The 20,748-nt window shown below is 36.4% G+C and overlaps 3 protein-coding genes across 3 annotated transcripts; 1 reads left to right on the top strand and 2 right to left on the bottom strand.

Moving 5' to 3' along the window:
* The first annotated feature begins 577 nt into the window (after nt 1-577).
* kti12 (KTI12 chromatin associated homolog) lies at nt 578-4,281 on the top strand. Its single transcript, XM_004069652.5, has 9 exons — nt 578-807; nt 1,587-1,638; nt 1,731-1,783; nt 1,858-1,913; nt 2,010-2,089; nt 2,172-2,331; nt 2,418-2,480; nt 3,561-3,629; nt 4,065-4,281. Exons 1-9 carry the CDS (start codon nt 636-638, stop codon nt 4,206-4,208), a joined length of 849 nt encoding a protein of 282 aa, XP_004069700.1. The 5' UTR covers nt 578-635; the 3' UTR covers nt 4,209-4,281.
* Nucleotides 4,282-10,057: 5,776 nt separating this feature from the next.
* Nucleotides 10,058-11,168, bottom strand: ch25hl1.1 (cholesterol 25-hydroxylase like 1, tandem duplicate 1). Its single transcript, XM_004070013.5, has one exon. It carries the CDS (start codon nt 11,098-11,100, stop codon nt 10,264-10,266), a length of 837 nt encoding a protein of 278 aa, XP_004070061.1. The 5' UTR covers nt 11,101-11,168; the 3' UTR covers nt 10,058-10,263.
* Nucleotides 11,169-13,414: 2,246 nt separating this feature from the next.
* On the bottom strand, nt 13,415-19,404 carry si:dkey-24l11.2 (uncharacterized). The gene is made up of 12 exons (XM_004070012.4): nt 19,030-19,404; nt 18,029-18,613; nt 17,670-17,729; nt 17,512-17,564; nt 17,285-17,429; nt 16,837-17,192; nt 16,545-16,773; nt 16,338-16,455; nt 14,168-14,279; nt 13,972-14,083; nt 13,769-13,881; nt 13,415-13,677 (listed from the first exon to the last, which is right to left on the bottom strand). The coding sequence occupies exons 2-12, from the start codon at nt 18,602-18,604 to the stop codon at nt 13,608-13,610; spliced, it is 1,944 nt and encodes a 647-aa protein (XP_004070060.1). The 5' UTR covers nt 18,605-18,613; nt 19,030-19,404; the 3' UTR covers nt 13,415-13,607.
* Between the last annotated feature and the right edge of the window lie 1,344 nt (nt 19,405-20,748).

Here is a 20,748-nt window from a genome sequence, read left to right as displayed (position 1 = left end):
ACTTGAGTTTGCCATTTTGCGTTTAACAGGGCATTTCATGGGCAAGAAGAGTGTTATGGATAGTACCGTTTTAAATCCAGCCTTTGAAAATGAGAAAAACCCCTCTGAAGTACTGAAAGATATCCACAAACTTCTGCAGGTGTTGAAACTGGCACAGGAAACAGAAAAATAGGACAATACACATGTTGGTAAAATATTACATTATATTACATTATATTATATTATATTATATCATATTATGCCAATAGCTCACTGATTCTTTTCTTCTCATCTAGAATGGAGGAGATCCAGTCTGAGGACAACCAACAATCAATTGGTGGAAGAAGACACTTTGGCTTTTTTGTGAAAGATATTTTATTAGCCAAACAAAATTCCTGTATTCTATACAATTTAAATATAAGGATAAATCCTTATAATATATTTCACCCTCTTTTACTTTGTCTTTAAAAAAAAATACTTTTGTTTTAAATAAAATGGGCAAAGAAAATCAAAACTGTTTCCCTTGTTTTTAATCATCTATTTTCTTCTACATCTTGCATTAAGCTGAACTTTTGATTTGAAAATATTTGGCGCCATCTGCTGGTGGTCCAGTTTTCACTTCCGGGTTAACAGTCTCAGCTTTTCTTTCACATTGTATGGTAGCTTACTTGGTAATTATGCCTTTAGTAGTGATTTGCGGTTACCCATGCAGTGGAAAAACTAAAAGAGCAGAGGAGCTGAAGGAGTATTTTCACAGGAACACAGAGCGAAAGGTTTATATTGTCGGTGACAGCGCTCTTGGCGTTGAAAGAAACACTGTTTACGCAGGCAAGTGTGTTAAGCTAGCTCTAGCAGCAGCTTCCGTAGGTTTTGCGCATGCGTTTGATCCTTTTCTTTTCTGAAAAGTGGCTTGTTTCTTAAAAACATAATCTTTTGACCATATTTTATTATTAAAGATGTTCGAATAATGTGACTTGAATTTGTGAAAGCTGAACTGGATAAAAGATGGTCAACAATGCTAAATAAACTTATTTTGGTTGTTTACATACTAGGATGTACTTCTTCAATAGACTGTCTTTAATCTCAACCGAGATACGTGTAATATTTATTTATGGTACAGATCACTTTGAGTCGATGGTTTTACAGCTGGATTTTTGATAATTGACTGATTTTAATTAATCAGACTTTACTACTGAGAACATGTGATACATCATGATTTTCTATGAAAAGTGTTTGTTTTTTATATATATTGTTTTCAATATTGAAAGTTCAGGCTTTGTTCAGGACTAGTTATGTAACTATCGACTGTGAAAACAGTTTTTACAGTCTATATGTCACAAACCTTTTTGTAACTAAACGTAACAGTGCATTTTAGGTAAGAAAAACAAAAAACCCATATATTGTAATTGAGTTGCACTAAATTGAATAAATTCATTAAGTTGTGAATAAAAATTTGAACCAATTTGGGGTGTGAGGGGTGAAACCCAATTGACATAGATTGTTGTATCCATCTGTATTGTTCAAAGTGTGTGACATCAACATGACCTTTTGAAAGCTGTTTTCTCAAGTCCTAAAATTCCTTAGTAACTTGGTTAGACTAATTTCAGATTCCCAAAAGGAGAAAGAAGTTAGAGCATCTCTGAAAGCTGAAGTAGAAAGGTGAGCTTTTTTTAAAATGTCCATGTAATTAGTCAAATTAGTCACATTACAACACCTCGTATTTAAGAATTTGTTGCTTATTTCTCTTTCAGGAAGCTAAACAAAGATGATGTTGTTATTTTGGACTCAGTTAACTACATTAAAGGTAATTATCTATGGCAACACATTGCTAAAAACAAAAGTGTCAGCTGTCTTTAAATCAAATGAAACTTCTTCCAGGCTACCGCTATGAGCTGTTCTGCCTCATCAAACATGCACAGACGCCACACTGTCTTGTGAGTGCAAAGGGGGGGAAAAAAAGACTTTGAATCATAATGGTGTTATTGCTGTTGTCACATCACTAAGAAATGCCATGCCTTCTTTTGATGAAGGTGTACTGTCTGACGTCAGATGAGCAGAGCTCCTCATGGAACAGAAGCAGAAATCCTGATGAGCAGTATTCCCAGGACATGTGAGTGACAAACAGATGCTTTGACTTGGTTTTTCTGCAATACTGTGAACTGACTTTAGCCTAAAATCCTCCTTTGTTAAAGCTTCGATGCATTAGTTCAAAGATTTGAAGCTCCTGACTCTAGAAACAGGTGGGACAGCCCTCTTTTCACCATCCTGAAAGACGACAACCTTCCATTTGAGTCTATTTCGGATGCACTTTTGAAAAGAAGAGCTCCGCCACCAAACCAGTCCACCCAAAGCGTAAGGATTTTCCCTAAACAAACTCTATTTCGTTTAATAATAGTTGTTGTGGAAGATGTTGGGTTTTTTTTATTCTGCCTCCGCAGCAACCTTTGACTTCTGTAAACTTCCTATACGAGTTGGACAAGATCACACAAGAAGTATTAATGGTAAGTCTTAGTGGAGATTTCTGTTTTTGTGTGAGCAAAATACTTGCTGGTGTGATTTCCCTTCAATATTTTAGACTGTAAGCTGTGAAACGCTGCAACGCCCAACAAAAGCTTTCCAAACTTCTTGCTTGTTGTTGAAGTTCTCATTACTAGCTGATGATCAGTGAATAAATACATTTTATTAGCTTAATCTAGATGTGACTTAGCCCCCCGCCCCCCGCCCCCCCCTCTTTAAACCACAAATTACTGCAAAGGCTCTCTGACTCTTTTGTAACAAAACCATGTTTCACACCTTAAACTAATTAGACATTCGGGTGGAAGTAGAGCCATTTGAATTACCATGAAATCAGATCAGTGTGGCTTAGTGGTTTTCGTTCTGCAATAATAAACTGAGAGCTAAAAGTGCTAAAGAAAAGAGCAAAAATGAAAAATTATGACTTTTAATCACAGGTAAGCCAATGTTTCTGGTCGCCTTTGGCTGCGTGAAAGGGTCTTCTTGCTGTTAATATAAACTTTCTTGTGGTTTTGTTGCCCATCAGGTGATCGGTGGCGTGTTTTCTGCCTCCTTTCCTTTGTTCTGTGTTCAGTTAGTCGCCCTATGGGGGCAGAATTGTTTTGGTATTCATGGTCCTCACGGTAAAGGCTGAACATTTCTTCTCTCCTTTCAGTACTAAATGCTTTTTTCTTTCTAGTGTTGTGTAACCCAGGCTTGTAAAATGGCTGGTACATATTTAACATGTGGTAACAACGGGGTTGGATTCCTTTCTGCATTGTTGTATCCAATCTTGTGGCATTGATTATTTCAATGAAAAATAAAGAAATAAAATGAGAAAAGGGTATTTTAGTCTTATCTCCTGAACAGAGAAGCAAAAAATAACACTTAAAGTTACTATTCAATACTATACAATGATGAGAAAATACAGCAGTAAAATAATTAGTTTTTGTTGACATATTTTCGTTTTACTTTTCTATTTGTCTGAAGGTGTCTTTTTATTATTTCTATTCTAGTAATTTCGGTGATTTTGAAGCTACAGTTTAATCATTTTTCCCTTGCTAATTGTCGTAACTTACATTTTCCAGGAAATCTTTAATGCTCAAAAGACGAGCGTTCCTGGGGATTTCATCTCGGTACCGGGGGCGACAGAAAAGATATCCTTTTTATGCACAGTTACCAATGTTTGGAAGCCTTTTTTTTTCTAGGAATCATCGTTTTAAATCTTTCTTTCATAATTTCCGTCAAAGACAGAAGTTTTATTCCTCACACAATGAACCCAATGTCCTCAACATCAAACATTTTTTTAACTCTGTCATGGCCTCAGAAGTCGATATTAAAAATGCTTTCCTTTGATGGCTGCAGAAGCGGACTTAAAAGCACACGAGTCTTTGGTCAGTCTTCAATTGCAGGTGTAATTTAAATTTGCTATACCGCTGACAGCGGTCGTTCTTCCTCCTTTAATGTTCGAACGGGAGGATGTAATCTTGCCTTCCTCCTTGGTCGGTTGTTGCTTCTGAAGTCATGTGAGCGAGGAACGTTTTCATCAGCGTGTGAACGACCAGTGTACTGTCCTTAACCGGAAGCTGAACGTGGAGCTCGCCAAAAGGATCAACATGGCGGAGCTGAGGAAACTACGGCGCCAATTCATCAGCTACAGCAAGATGCACCCCATAGAAAACACGGCCCAGATCGCCAACATGTTTGTTCAGTATTTAAATAAGAGTTACCATTGAATTTTTTTATCATATGTATTTTTTTATTCATTCTTGTATTTGTCTGTGAAAAATAAATACTCGTATGCACAAACAGCTGTTTGGGATTTCTTTTCTTTATTTGATGATTTATAGTTTGGATATTTGTTAATTAGTGACCCACTACAGTGACCATTTATAACCCGAAACAAAACAAACATAAAACAAAGCTTTTTTGTTCTTTAGAAACAAAAATACTGATACCTCTAAAAATGATGAGTTGATTGACCACAGGGATGTCATATTGAGGTGGATGCTCAAATTTTCGTCCAAGGTTTCTCTAGAGCTGTAAATTGGTCTAAAGAAATCACTATAAAGTGAGTGTCATCCTGAGCATGAATTGCAGAAAGAATATAAGACAAGAATCACCAAGATAAAGGCTAGTAGACAACAAATTCAAGGCACTAATGATCCAAAAAGTAACACTTGATCTCAGAACAATGTAGAGACCTTAAATGTGAACTACCAAAGCATTCAGTTGTGAAATGTGCTGTATAGTGTCAGAAAAACACCTGCGAAGTCCTACTGAACAACCATGAAAGTAGACAAAAAATATCATAGTTTGCACATGAGGAGTGGGCCTGATAGCAAAATCAGACACCTTGAGTGACAGCGATATATGACACCATGCAACAATATTAATCATAAAGGCCCAAGTCAATTTCATTGTTACAGACCCACTTCAATGAAAATGTTTTTTTAGCATGCAAATGTAACATTTTTCTCATGATGGAGGACATGAAATAAGATTAAAACTGTGTTTCTGAGCATTTATTTATTCAAATCACTGTGAATCAGGAGCAGATGAAAAAGAATGCCCTTTGAAAAAGCTTGTAGTTGTTAGGTACAAACTACAATCAGTGGGCAACAAACTCCCTGGTCTGCTTCATTCTGATGCATCTACTTGCAGAGAAATAGAGAGTTGTACGTCTTTGTTTTCTTCGTCCGAGCTGGTATCTGGCTCAGAACTGTACGGCTGGATAGCTCAGATGTTGCTTGACATTTTTGTTACATTTTGTTTGTTAGATTTGGGGTGTGAGGGGCTGTAAGCTGGCGGGAGAAAATGTTAACAAAGGGATGATGGGAAATTACTACAGGCTTGACACAGGTTTTTTTTTAAAACTCTTTATAAATCTTTGGATAGATTCTAAAAGTTTTTCCATTGATCTTTTAATTGTGATTATTTCTGGACTTTGCAGCAAAAAAATGTAGTGCTAACTTTCATTGTTCACAGTAACTGTGGTTAGCATGTTTTTTGAACTAAGAGGTTTTCCTTTCAAAATAATAAATACTGCAATTCTCATTGTTATTCTATTCTCCTTCACATGCAAAAGGAATGTCAATAAATTTAGTTTTAAGTGTAAATATCTTCATAGCTTATTTTTAGATTATATTTTATTTTAACCAGAAATACTACTGACGGGAGATAACTAAGTATTTATTTTACCCCAACAGTAGTGTATGTGTGTGGACATGTGTGTGTGGATGGGCAAATGGAATGGTAAAACGCTTTCGACCTCCAAAAAGGCAGGAAAGCTCCAGATGCTGCACTTATCTTTTCACATTTAAGAATTTTGCAGTAATTTCTCTTCTACTAATTTTTCATTCAAGGCAGCACGTCCACATCATGTTCGAAAGGGGATCACATTTTGTTCAAGAAGGGGTTAGCCTTAGATCCCTTTTGTGCCTCTCAAAGCAGTCTGATAAGCAAAAATCTCGTTAAGCGGCTCATTCTTACTCATTGGAATTCCCCGTAAATAAAATGTTGCTGAGTAAAGCTCTTTCAACGAGTTTGTAAGAGGATTTGGGCAAAACAGGCTTCTCATATGCTTCGCTTACAAGTTTGCTGTTTACCACTGGAAGTGAAATCAAAGACTAAATCACAGGAGATAAGTCGCTCTGGCTCCTTTCCAAGGGATAAATTATTGACATATTATCTGAAGAACTTTCTTTGACCTAGTTCAAAATGGGATGTAAAGAAAGCCAAATCTTTCATTTCCTTTATGGTTTTGACCTAAAGAGACAATAAAAGAAAAGCAACAGTTCCAGTTTGGGTCTTAAATGGATTTTTCTTTTGTTTTTGTTTTTTTTGCAATTGTTGAAACTTTAGTTCTTTTAGTTAATTTTACTATTTTAAGAAACTTACAAATTGAAAAACAACACTCAGTTAAAAGTAGATTATATATTTGCACTATAGCCTTTGCTGTTCAATGTACTGGGTCTGTAAGAAACTTGGGGTTGAAAGGCTTCAAATATGGAAAACTGTTGCAAAATAAAGAAAAAAGAAAATATTTGTTTTGAAATTTGCAACATAAAATGTTTCTAATAGTTGGACAGCAACACCTTCATGTTAAGGCTGTATTATAAATAAATATGTTAAACGTATAAGAGTGCTCAAACTTATACATTTGAACATATAAATTGTTGCAAATCTTTCCAAAGGTGTTCAGAATATTCCTCACACTGTCATTGCACAAATAACAATCAGTTTCAAATCTTAATTTAATTGATGGCTTTTCTTTATTTTTTTTAAACCAGGATCCCAGTTGATTTCATTGAAGTACATTTTCAAGAGTCTGAAAATTGTAGAACAAAGTCTAATTCTGCAGATCCAACATGATGCAGTTTTTTGTATTCCCACTTTGACCTATTCTCATTGGAGGGGTTTAGTTGGACCCACCAATCAGATGCAGCAGCAATTGTGCCTCTTACATGTTAGAAAAGGTGTTTAAAGTTACACAACATCCTTAGATGTTGCAAAACTCAACAATTAGTTTGTCTTAGCTCCAGTGACAATCAGAGCTCTTTTCCACTCAGTCCTTTCTTGTGTGTCCCTGTTCCATTTTCCGCTCTTCTATCATGTGTGAGCTTTTTTTTAAATAAAGACTTTTTGTAATTTGCTCTTTTTGGAAAGATTTTAATGCAAACGTTTTGTATGTAATAGCCTAATAATGTTAATCTATTTTTTCGAGAACAATTAATGAGGCATGTGCAGACCAGCATCCCACTGAAGTGAAACACAAACCTGCAAAATATTTATTAATGTCTTTAGTCATTGTGTCATAAAAAATACTTATTGTGTACAAATAAAAAGTAATTTAAAACAGTTGCATTCACAAAATATTGAATTCAGGGACTATGAAGGTGGAGGCAGCAGTGTGTTTCCCCGTAAGAAATTATGTAACACATTTTCATGTTTTAAAGACAGGAGAGCTTAATTACATTCAAAAAAAAATACCTATTTACTTTTTTCCTTTGCTTTCATTTTTCTGTCTCAGGGGTGGTGGTGGTAAACCAAAAATGCAGCAGGCTTGCTGGCAGAACTAACCTTTAAACAGAATAAGAAATTTTAGAGAAGAAACACAAACAAGACTAGACTGTAAAAAACACTGAACCAAGGATAAAAACTAAAAGGACACCAACAAACAGAAAATCAGACTCTTAGACTTACTGACGGATAATTTAGTGAATAAAACCAGTTAAGACTGTGACAAAACTGGAAAAATGAAAAAATATAAACGAATATTACTGGGCACCAAACCATGTTTTCTTAAAAGTGACAGCCACTGACAAATTGTTCAAGTGGCTTCTGGTAAAGCACACTATTTTCATCTCATGCACCTCTTTTCCAGTGGGGAAAAATATTTTTGTCCATGTTTTCTTGTTGCATAAAAATAAGGCTTATATTTTTTTCTGTATTTTCTTCTTTTCTCATTGATTTATTAGATGGTGGGTAAACATGATTTGAGTCCAGAAAAACAGGCTTCTGTGCAGGCCTCTGCATATTCCAAAACTTCCATGTTTAGTCAGTTTTAGTAATGAAACAGCGTGATGTAACAGACGGCCTGCAAAGCCGAAATGTAGAGCAGCTGCAATGGGAGGAAACTTTACTTTGAAACAATATGAAATTTACAAATGCTGAGCAACCTTAAATTTAAACAACTTGAAATATTTAAGTGCTTAGTCTTATTGAAGTTATTAATTATTAACCTAATTTGTTGGAATTTTCAAAAAACAGCTTAAATGAAAGTTTAAAAAAGCATTTCTGATCTTCTATTTTCTTTGACAATAATCAATCATGTGGCAATTCTGCTGGAATATACAATATAAACCAATTCAAGCTTAAAATGTACATTTGCTAAGACAAAAACTACCAAGCTCCAAATTTAGTATATTATATCTTCAGAAAGATTTACGGTAATTAATAATGTCTTACATGTTTAAGATAAGTGTTAAAAGTTACACAACATTCTCAGACGTTATAAAACGTAGCTGCAATCAGCCTTAGCTGGATTGATTGCTTTAATTCTCACTTATTCCCTTCTTCTGTGTTTGCACTTCTTTTGAAGTTCTCCCGTTAGTCTTTGATATTTTTTCACTGTAAAAAAAAAAAGATTAGTGTCCATATTTTGTTTATATCTCAATTTTACTGCATACATCCGTTTGGACTAGTGGCCTCTATAATTTATCAAGCTCACAATGATTTTTATTATATTTATGAACAGGAACAAAAACTGTATCACATATATAATTTCATTAAACTATTATGCATTATATGAATATTATAAACTCTTTATAAATTTCACCCCCAAAAAACAGATTTCTTGAAGTTGAGAATTTAGCATGGAAACACAAAAATATTATACTTTTAATCAACAAAGAGTTTAGTCATTTGGTTGCAAAATATTATGCCAAAAATGATCCATTTATTTTAACTTTCCTTGCCTTTTGTCTCTTTTTTTTTTTTTACCAAACTGGCAACTGTGTAAACAATTTTGTCTCACAGGTTTTAAAAAAAAGCAAAGAAACCACTCGGCTTGTGGTGATGTATACAACTTTAGGTATATAAAACAAATGGTGTGGAAGAAATTAAAACTATTAATCCCAAAATGTAGCTTGTCTTCTTGCAGTTGCATCTTACAAACCCCTTGATACTCAACAGGTGTTAAAAAATATTTACATGTGAGTTCATGTGTCTCTTGTAGTATTTATCACATGTAAAGACAGGATAAGTGAATAAAGTACTTTGAATGTACTTTTAAACTTATCTTATGTTTGATGGTATTTACCATGTGAAACTATCTTAGAAATATCATGGAGAAGTACTCAGAATTGACTTTCTATTTACTTAGTACGTTTATGTGTCTTTCATGGTATTTACCATTTCTTCGAGGATCGTGGATTGTGTTTTTGATGCTATTTATGAGAAGATAGTAAGTACACAGAAAGCCTGATTTAATGTGTGTGAAACATACATGTTAAGTTTTATTGTGTTTCATAGGTACAACAAAAGTACTGCACTGTAAATGCGTCACTGTTTTTTCCCCTGATGTGGTACTTTTGTCATATTTACAGTTCATTTGAAATAAGGGACTCAACCATTTTTATATTTCAAAAAACCACTTGATTATACGTTTCAACTACTGTAAAAGAGTTTCGGAAAATTCTCTCTACACATATTTCAAAAAAATATTTTTAAAACAATACATTTTTAATCAGTCAAGCGCAGAAAGCATGTGTTTTATTTACAACTTCATTATTGTTTTTTTTACAAGTTATTAATGGAGCCTTTTTTCACACTAAATAAATTTTGTTTTAAGTTTTAGGTATTTATATAGAATATTCTGTTTATATAAAGATTTTAGTGAAAATAAATTGCTCTAATTGCCCGTGTGTGTTTTTTGTACAGCCCAAAAAAAATAGTGACGCAAATGTTGTCAATGTTTATATTGTCTTATAAATCAGATGAATATCAGATTTTTTTTAATACAGGACTTTGGCAACACACCCACAAACACTACACAATGTAATAATTCTGTAGAACTAGGGCGTCATACAAAAGGACAATTTTTTTATTTTACAAGGTAATGTACTTGCACAGAAGAATAGAAAATACATAAAGCAGCAAGTTATAACCACTCCACCAATCGTACTTCAGTTCATTGTGTTTTGTAAACATAAAAGCACAAAGACAACTATAAATAACTGCAAAAATACTATTTACATATTTACTTTTTGGGTCATTCAGACTATTTAGTTATTTTCTTACAGTTTTTTTTTTCTTCAAAGTGACGGCTGTGCCAAAGATTCTGTCCCAGTGGCTGAAAAAGGGTGCAAAGTTACTGCTGGGCTTCTGGTGATGCATGTCGTGAGCTGGCGCACCACCCAGCAAACCAAAAGGCACCACATGGTTCAAGGTCCATGGCAGGTCATAGCCGATGTGGTCCTCCACCGACATCCAGATGCTGAAGATGGTCAAGCACCATGTGGTCAGAGGATGACACTTTAAAAGGATGGGGTCCAGGTTGCTCCAGAACCCCACTGCCATCAGTTCTGGGATGCTGAGCTGCTCTGTGGACCAGGAGAACGGCGCCATGTATTCGTGGTGCACTGCATGAATCCACCGATAAAGCTGTGGTTGCTTATGGTGGATGTAGTGCCAAATGTAGTATTGAGTGTCAAAGAGGAGAAGTGCAGCCAGTCCGTCTACAAAAAGCTCATACAGTGTGGGAGCGTCTTGTGGCAGTGCTGGTATGGGCAGTATGAACATGCCAATTGACACAGCTGGTAACACAAAGAAGAGGTGGTTATACAGAGCTGTTAGGAAGCTCTTAGCCATCATTCTTGTGGTTGGCTGTCTCTCTGGCTGGATCTTGTACTGGTAAAGTAAAGGCACTCTGTCTCCCAAGAGGTCTAGAACCGCAAAAGGTAGACTGAAGAATAGGTAGCTGGAAAAGGCTAAGATGACGATGAAAAAAGGAGAAGAGATGAGAGGCATGTGGTGAAAAAGCAAGTAGTCCCAGAAGGGCTGCAGGAGACGGCCTGAAGCCCGGGAGGGCAAGTCATGCAGAGGAAGCTCACTGATGTTCAGCATCTTGTTGTTCGGCCACTTGAGGCTGCTGCTGCTGCTGCTCCAAGGCTTGTGATCCACAGCAGGGTCCGCCTTTATATAGCTTGGTGGAATTCAACTGAGGGGACTTTGCTCTCAATCAAACAGATCAGCAGATTTTATTCCAACTCCAGCCCAGTGTCTGCAAAACATAACTTCACAAGATTAACCGTGTGTCTGAGACTCGACTAAATATTAAGCTGGCGAATAAAAGATTTGGGGAAACATTGTGCCAGTCAGACAAAAAAATTAATGCTTCTTTTCCTGGTGAATTGAGTTGTTTACAGTGAATGCAATCTGCATGATGAATGAATATCTAATCTAAAAGTATTTCCTAGAAATACACATTCTGCAAGTGCATGATGAAATTAAAAAAACAAAACATGATGCATAAAAAGTTTTACATAATTTTTCTGATTAAAATTATTTTTATTCAACTTTGCAGCTCACTTAAAGGGAAAAAATGAAATAAGTCATATAGATATTTTAAATATAAGAACTTTTTTTTAACCTCCACATCAGTTGTAGTAATTGAGAACATTCCTTCTTTTGGAACAGCTTGGACTTTGTGTTTATATCAGTAACTCCTTTAGCTGCAAGTCCCTCTACAACTTTGCATGTACATTTAGATTTGAATTAGTCTTGAAAAAATTAAAACCACTTATACCAGCACTAGCCTTTAAGTGGTATATGTTTGTTTTGTTTGCAGACAACATTTTCTTTTTTTTACCTTTCTTAAGCACCGTGTTATCATAATCAGTTGTAAAGTGTTTTCTTTTGTCTACACCCACGCAGCATGTCATGCATTGGGGTCATTGGGAGGTCAGGAACCTTGGCCAATAACACGTCAACATTTTTGTTGTTACCTTCTGAGCAAAAGTCATCCAAAACCAGATTAAGTTTCACCAGTTATGCAAGACGCACCATCTCAGATGAAGAAACAAATTCAAAATATGATACCACCACCAAAACATACAGATAAGGTCACAGATGTTAATGTTTCTTTTATTTCAACACCTATTCTGAGTTTTTGTTTCCAGTCCATCAACAATTAGTTTTCCCAAGACATCAAGCTTTTCAAGTTGATTACATTTCTGCTTTTGCAAAAAGTTTCATTGTCTTATCTTATACACCAGAGATCCTCAATGTTGTTGAGAAATAAACTGTGGAACAAACAGTCTCTAAACTAAAATAGGCTTTTTTTTGTTATGATCAGAAAAAATGTTAATGATTGGCCTACATAATGTTTTCTTTTATCCCGCCTGATATCGTAATAGATAAACATATTCACCAATTTATCCTGTACAGGAAGTACTGAATTTTGTTACTGGTACTATACTTTATCAATTAAAACAAGAATTTTGGTCAATAAATAACTTGAAATTAGGTTTAAAAAATTAATGTTAAATAAAAGTTGAGCCTGTTGCTTGGAATTATTTCAGAACTGTAAAACAGATATGTGTTTGGCTCAAACTTCAAGAGAAGTTTTTGAGTCAGATCAGACAAATTTCACAGTTCCATATTTTTAAAACTAAACATTTTTTTCTCAGTTTGCAGGATTACCAATTGTTCCTAGTCTCTAATCTAGAATGAGGGCAGAGCTCCTCTTTTGTGGAATCAGTCTTTTTGGCAGACACAATCTCCACATTTATGACTAAACTTTAAATCTAACTCTTTGATAAAGCTTATAGGTAATGATAGTGCAGGTGAGCCTTAGGTAATGTTTTCAGTGTTGTTAAAAAAGGCTTTGCCTCTTGAAGGCCTTGTAATATTTATGGACAGACTTAAAACCACTACTCTTCATATTTAAGGACATCCCCACAAGCCCTATCTTTTCAAAATAAGAGAAGTACTTTAGTTGCAAAATCTTTTTCAAAAGACCTTTCTTGCTTTCTTACCTTTGCATGTGTACATCTGTACTGCAGTCACAAACTTTCATGTTGTCTGTCTCCATCTTGCTGTTATTGCTGCTCTAACAAACATTTGTCTTCACAGACATCACAGTGATTTTGAGTTTGTCCGTCTTCATCTTTTCTCTCAGTGCAGTTACCAGCCTGTATTTTGTTTGATATCAGATATTCTAGTAGTTTTATCCCTGACTGCTCTCGTTCTCTGATTGCAGCAATGAATATAATCATTTAGTTTTTTAAACAGATGTTCCAGGGATTTGAGTTTGTCCATTTTCATTCTTTGTGCATTTTCTTGTTGTAGCAATTACTAATATGTATGTTCCAGAGATTTAGATCTGAAAATTTCTTATAAACATTACTTACTTATAGAATAGACAAAACAAGCTGAATGATCAAGAGAAGATGCTTTATTTTTAAATTCATTTCTCAGTCATGTATTCAGTCTCATTTCAAAGGCACCAGGGATCTACCCAATAGATGATTGGAGGATGATCTAAATGTGAAAATCTGTAAATTAAAACTATTTACAATTCTGGAATTATTGTTGACTAAATAAAACCCAGCAGATTTCTTCTTTAACAGTTACTTCTTCTCGCTGGATGCCTTCTTTGAAACCGTTTTGTTGGTGTTGGCATATTTTTTTGGATCATTTCTAAGGAGAAAAACAGAACAAATTTTTTTTTAGATTTCAGGCGCCAGAGGCTATTGTCACATGAACCAAACTACGGTGATTGGATATGAACCTGCTCATTTTTGATTTGTTTCTGCATCCTAGTCCTCCCTCCCAGTGATTGGTGCGTGTGCCTCTGGTCATCATGCTCCCACAGGTGACACATGGCTTTCCGTTGCAGTATGGCTGCAGCATTAAACAGACATATGAATTAAAGTGACAGATTCATCTCATTCAATTAGCAGATGAGCTTCATTGGTAAAAATGATGGTCAACCTGTTCTTTGGCACAGAAGCCACAGAGCATCCTCGTGGCGAGCTCCATGGGGTGGTCTTGATTCTCATCGTGGCACACATCGCAAGGGTATGCCCGGCCGCAACAAGGAAACCTGAAAACAAGCATTTAATTACTTTTTTTTTCAAAACTTTAACTTATATCCAATACTAAAGCTCTAAAATGAGAGATGTCCCACCTCAGCCAGCGATGGCTCTGTTTGTAATGTTTGCATGTTCCTTTGTCTGGGAGTGGCTTCCCCTTTTCTACAGCTGGATCTCTAATATTCTTGAAATTAACAGTAGTGGAACCTGGACAGACACAAAAACAGATGTCAGGGGAAAAAAAGTAACATCCTTTATACGATTAAGTTTTTTAAGTGCAACAGTTTGGTTTCCTGATGTTGTACACAAACAATGAACACGAAGACTGAATATGGTTAAAGTGAGATAAATGTAGAACATATACATTACACCTTGACAGGATTTGTGAACAATAATCCGAGTTATTGTGCAATTTTAAAACAAGAGAGTTTAATAGAAGTAAAAAAAAATAATACCGGTAATAATAAAAAGTACTCCAAATTCTATTGTGTTAAAGACTTCAGTGGTTTGGCTTAGTTTCTTTACAAAAAAAAACAAATCACATACTAATACATAGTTTTTATGTATTTATTCTAAAGTAGAAAGGCTTGTGAGCTTGGAATAAAAAAAATAAAAAAGCCAAATAAACAAATCTGTAATTTCATTCAACATTATGTCTAAATACAAAAACCTTTGAAAGAACTAAGAGCGTATTTCCTGAAGTCTGGCTGTAAAGCCAAGTGGGCCAGCCTAGGTGGCGTGAAATCTCAAGCCCAGACTAATCCATCTGGAACTGGCTGTATGTGGGCTATGACCCCATTCATTTCAGAAATGAGTTTGATTTGACTCCAGTGTTTGCTCTAGGAAAGGCTGACGGCTGTCCCCCTATGTTATCCACCCATGTGACTCTTCTCTGGTAAAGAATTAACTCCCAAATAATGGACAGTAATGTACATGTATGTATGTATACATTGCCAAGAAACTATTGAATGTTGTGCTTTTTTAGTTATATTAACTGATACGCCCTTGATCATAGGTGTTTGATTAGGTCAGAGGTCAGCAACCTGAGGCTCCAGAGCCACATGTCGCTTTTTTATCTCTTAGCTTTGAACCAAAGTCCTAATGCTTTGAATAATAATAGGTTTGTTAGTTAACTCAGGTGGTCTTATTTTAGAAAAAAAAAAAAATTGCATTTTTTTTATTTTTAACCATTTAATTACATTTAATTAAAAGGCTTAGAGTGCTTTACCATTTCTTCAAGATCAACAGGTCTTGTCATGATCCGGCTAAATTTATGTCAATCGTATTAATAATAAAGCACTGTCTGATGATTTTTTACTTTTTTGTATAACACTCTCAGAGAAACTCTGGGTTATAAACTGACACATTTCTTAAAAACACCAGACTTAATTATAAAACAGACAAAACACGCTGAAAACACGCTTTATTTCTAACAAAGCAAATTGATGGTAAAAAGCTGTCATCTATTGTCAAAGCTGTTTATTATTAGAGTAAATTTTAAAAGCATTTTCCTGTCTTTTGCTGCACAATAGTGTCTAGTTGGTATTCTGAGGCAAGGTACTCAAAGGTATATAATTGTATTATAAGTAAATCTGCTTCAGCAGGAGGATCTTCTTTGACAGTCTTTTATTTTGAAAGAAACTTGTATGTGCTGCTGTCAAAAGTAAAATAAGTTTAAATTGTTTTATATAGAAAAATATAATTCAATTACTAAAAGTATTTAAAACCTACAATTTACAAATAAATGGCTTAATGGTCACACAAGCATAAAAAGCATTTTTCTAAACAGTGAAGTGAGACTCTCTTAGTTTTTGTCAGTATGAAACTGCCTACATGGTTCTTTTAGCGTTAAAGGTTGCAGACCAACTATGTTAGATGTAGCTGCCTTGTTTTATGTAAAAATCAACATATTTTTTACTAAATAACACAAAAGCTACCACTTTTTAAAAATACTTTGGCCTTACTTTCAGTGTTTATTAATAAATATATAATAAAATGGAACAAAATAGCAAGTCAGAGACTGAATTGATTAAATGTTTTTAAGAATGGGTCAAAAACAAATTGACATGGAAAATTGTGGGTATAAAACACACAAAAGTCGATTTTTTTGCCTAGCGTCATTTCAGATAATATTATGTCAGACAAACTGCGAGTAATCCGACTACACACTCACTCCTGCTTTTAATCCAACTGGGGCAGCCTCGGTGTCATGAAATCCTAAGCCTAGCCTGATCCATTTGGAAACAAGTATAACTTGGCTCTGACCTGCTTTGTTAGAGGTGCGAGGCTGAATGTACTGAAATCTTGCGCTTTCAGCCAGAATGCTGAGCTTGCTGTGACAATGTTCACAGTTAAGCTCCCTTGTTTGTCCATAGATAAGATTCTGTGGAATAACAAAGAGAGTTTTCTCAGGTTAGTGCCTTTTCAAATCTAGCTTAGGTTGTGTTGGTTTGCATTTCCGTCTTTTGTCACCTCCACGGGCATCTCTTGAGAGCAGGCGAGGCATCCCACTATGAGCCTGCAGTCCTTAAGTATGAGGTCAGCAGGGGTAGTGTTGTGGAGGTCCAGATAGCCCAGGACATTACAGTAATGGTGGAGCATGCAGGGCCTGAACGCAGCATTTATGCTTGCATTGCACTTTTCGCACTGAGCTGCACATGATGTCCTTCCAGTGAGCGCCAGCTCTGCAGTCACCTTACACCTGCACACAACCAAAACAGCTTCATATCAAAGAGTCGGGTCTTTTAAATGTTTTCTTTCTTACCGATTACACTGCAGGCTAACAGTTATCTGCTGAGCTGCTACAGTGGCAGTGTTCTCTCCCAGGCTGAGTCCCAGAAGCTTCACCTCTGTTCCTCTGCGAGGGTCGCTGATCTTAATGTTCTCCACCAAACGACTGGCCTCCTCCTCCTGCTGCTGATCGTCCTCAAAACACTGACCTTCCTGCTGCGATGACTGCTCTTGAGTTATCAGTTCTCCATCTCCTGCATTGCACACCTCTTCATCGCAATGTGCGGCGGCAGAATCGGTTCCTTGGCCGGATTTTTCACATGACTGCTGGAGCTCCTGATAGGGTATGAACTGTAGTCCAGCTTTTTGTAAATCCACATCCTTTTTTAACTGTAATAAAAAAGAGAAATGAAGAAAAAAAAAAGGATTATATATATGTTGACTTTTCTTTATTACAACAGGAAACGAAAACGCCGCCTTACTTCCCTGGCGCCTTCGGTGAACAGTCTTTCCAAGCTGCGATCCAGCCAGCGGAGAAAAGGCCGGAAAAGCAGCTCGACTTTTCCCAGCAGCTGATTGGTCGCATGCTTCGCTTGAAGCCACTCTATGGATGCGTCCTGAACATGTCTGCAGATCATCACATTGGTTGAGACAAATGTGACATTGGCTCATGCAGATGACACAGACAGAAAACCACTTTTGCTCTTACTTTGCCATTACTGGTGGTAGTTCCTGGTCCAAAGGTATTTCCAGGCTGAAAATCTGCGAGAAGATTAATGCAGGCCATGAGGGATTATAATGCTTGCCACATTAAACACATAACAGACAAAACATACTAGACATAATTCTAAAAACTGTGGTATTCACCTCAAGGGGGTAGTTATCCGGGAATCTCACCATAATGTCGAGTTCTTTCAGATCAAAAGGCTGCGAGCAAAGAGCAAAGTGATTTACATAAGTTGCAAGAGTTCACGAAACTGGTTTTTAAATTAATGTAAAAAAAGAACTAGAATAAGTCAATACGGTAGTTATTATAAATGTAACTTGTATTTTTCTCCCATTTTTAGGGTTCAAACTCTGTAGGCGTCTATTAAAAGCTTTTCACTACAATCAAGCTCAATATTGATATAATAGCAAGGAGGTTTACCATCGCTGATGTGTTATTAAAAGAGGATGTGTGCGTGCATTTTTACACATAAGTGGGTTAACAAAGGAGGACTGTTTACCCAGTCTGGATCAGTGGCCTCAACAGTCATCCTGTAATACGTCACTTTGCCATCACTTCGTTCCTGAATAATCAGCTGCTCTTTAGGAAACCGCTTCTGCAGCTGCTTGATCTCCGTGTCTCGCAGCTGGTTGGCCCTCTCCTCCGTCACGTCACACAGTTTCACCTCCTGGGGACCACTGGGGTAAGTCGCTGGAGGGCACCTCGGGGCGGCTTTGGTGGGGTTGCCGGGAACCAGCGTGACATCCTCTGGAGGGAACTGGAGCGGATGCCAGAAGCGACATCGTTCCTCCATAGCACAGTGACCTGACAGAAAGTAACGACAAGGCCGGCGGCCGGCGGAGACAGACGCCCTGGAGCTGCTCGACAGCTGACTGCCCTCATGTTCTCCTACCCCTCTGGAGTCTAGAGGCCCTTCACCCACGTTTTTAGTAGAAGCTCTGGTGTTATCACTTATGTGAAGGAATTTGCATTTCTTCCCAAAATTGCAGTGTCGTCCTTGGGAGAAGAAGCGACACACCTGCTGTGATTGAGGAACTGGCTTAGACTCGGCCATCTCTCCTGCAGAGCTCTCCATGTTCAGGGCCTGAAAAAGAAACACTTCTGCTGACTCACTGAAAACTGATTCCACTTCTCCTTTAATCAACACTGAAATACAACAAGATTAAAAAACAGAAAACTGTCACAAAATGAGAGTAACAAAATCCTAAATGTGTTCCTGACATGTTTCCCTTTTGAGCGACAAAATAAAAATAGTTTTTATTTCTGGGGGGATCTCTACTCTAGTGTTTCAAAAAATATCACCTCAGAGGCCTCACGTGACCAATATTTGGAGATTTTCTTAAGTTAAAACAAATAAACAGATAAATAAAAACTGTATTAAACATTGCTACCAACCACCTTGATTTAACATGTTTGTCGATGCTGTCTGCTCTGGAAGTTAGCAAACATACCTGATGAGTTACTAAAGTGAGGAAAACGTTTGTGTAAAGACTTCATTACCTCAAATGTCTACGGAGATCAAATGTAGCTTTATTCCTATTAGTGGGTACAGGAAGTTTGATTAAAAAAAGGTAAATATTTAAAAAATGAGAGATCGGCTACACAACGCTCACTCAATGCTAAAAAAAAAAGGTCGCAGCAGCAGTTTCTTAAGGCTCTATGCGCTAAGTTCTTAGTGAAACATGATGAAACATAAACGTTTTAGGGTTTCGCAAATTTCCCCTTTACTCCTACTAACACTGACGACACAAGTAAATCAATAACTAGTTTATTTGTTTTAATTTTGCGAGCATTTCCCTGTCGAGGTAATGTAACGTCGGTGTGACAACCGCGCCCTCTAGTGGCGTGGCGGTCGTACTTGCGTTTATCGCTGTCACAAATGGTGAGCAGATGGAAAATTAAAGTTTGGGTTAATAGTGTCTTCAAACTCTTTAAATCAATAAAATAATGTATTTGTTTATTTTTTTGCATCTTTTCTGTCATTTTTCAAATTAAATTATTTGGAAATCCTGCACAACTGGCTACATCTGAGTTCCTGAAACAGCACAATTGGTTAATTTCCACAGAACTTTTTGGTAGATTTTGCTTCTTCTATACATTTAAAAAAGTTATTACCCAGCAATGAAAAGAGCTGTACATTTTAGCTGGTTTAAAGCTGTTTCCCTACTGTAAACCTCAATAATATGGCTTGCTGCAAAAAGATTGCCACAAGCAGAAAGTTGGAAAAGTTAAAAGCAAAAGCGGATCTGAAGAAATGATCTGAGTGCTGGGTAAAAATGTTATACCTTGTTTAGTTTAATACAACAAGATGTTCTACTTAACCATGAAATCCAGCATACTGTAATTTGGAAAAATCTAATTAGGGTGATGATAACATTTTTTTAATTCCAGACCATTGGAGGAAAAGATGATAGGATAAAAAATGTCACATGATGACTGCCTTTGTACTGTTTCTTCCATTCGTGTGCCCAGCATGTTCACTTGTGTATGTGACTGCATGTTTCCCATTTCACTGGATCTTTCTCCAAGGCTGTTCTCAGCATCTTGGAAGCTGTGTTCTTGCTCCTCTCTGTGTTCTCATTCACCTTGCATTAAAAAAAATAGGAAAATTGCAGCATAACTTATTACAGAAATGGAGAGTAAGCAAAGACACAAACCTCAATTTAACATTTTAATTTCAACAACTTTTTCCAATTGACTTGGTTTCCTTTCACACACTGCACTTTTGGAAGCAGCCCAAACCAACTATGCCAAGCAGTTTCAACAGCTGATTGATTAAAGCACTAGCAAAGAGCCATGACCAGAAAAAATAAATAAGAAAATTAGAAATCTACTATTTACTAATGAGCACCCTCGTCTCCTTGCTGAACCAAAAAAAAACTGTTTGCAACATTAGCATGAGATTCCTTAGATTTGTACGCTCTTGAATTCAGGAAATATTGCTATCTTGCTTATCGATATGGCTGCTGCACACCCCATCTTTTTTGTGATTGGCAGACGATATTTCTGGCAGCCCACACTCTGGTCCTCCAACTGTATGATGTTAGAGAGATTTACTGAGTCGTGTCTGAGCAAAAATATTACAATTGTGAAAGCATTACAGCAGAAAATCATTGGCGTTATAAGAGCCCTGTATTTTCATGTCACACGGTAAACGGTTGAAATAAAGTCACATGATTATTTGAACTGTAGGTTTAGTATAGAAGTAACAGAAATGTA

The sequence above is a fragment of the Oryzias latipes genome, chromosome 6, assembly GCF_053564925.1.
Source record: "Oryzias latipes strain Hd-rR chromosome 6, Olatipes_Hd-rR_3.1".
Classification (NCBI taxonomy): Eukaryota; Metazoa; Chordata; class Actinopteri; order Beloniformes; family Adrianichthyidae; genus Oryzias; species Oryzias latipes.
Note: the sequence above shows the minus strand (reverse complement) of the source record. Positions and strands in the feature narration are given on the sequence as shown.

Coding starts and splice junctions, on each gene's coding strand:
- ch25hl1.1 (XM_004070013.5), bottom strand. CDS start 11,100: ATGCTGAACATCAGTGAGCTTCCTCTGCATGACTTGCCCTCCCGGGCT.
- kti12 (XM_004069652.5), top strand. CDS start 636: ATGGTAGCTTACTTGGTAATTATGCCTTTAGTAGTGATTTGCGGTTAC. Junction 1,639..1,730: donor CTGAAAGCTGAAGTAGAAAG/GTGAGCTTTTTT, acceptor TTTCTCTTTCAG/GAAGCTAAACAAAGATGATG. Junction 1,914..2,009: donor CACAGACGCCACACTGTCTT/GTGAGTGCAAAG, acceptor CTTTTGATGAAG/GTGTACTGTCTGACGTCAGA.
- si:dkey-24l11.2 (XM_004070012.4), bottom strand. CDS start 18,604: ATGGAGAGCTCTGCAGGAGAGATGGCCGAGTCTAAGCCAGTTCCTCAA. Junction 17,730..18,028: donor AGGCCACTGATCCAGACTGG/GTAAACAGTCCT, acceptor CTTTGCTCGCAG/CCTTTTGATCTGAAAGAACT. Junction 14,084..14,167: donor CAGAGCCATCGCTGGCTGAG/GTGGGACATCTC, acceptor GCTTGTTTTCAG/GTTTCCTTGTTGCGGCCGGG.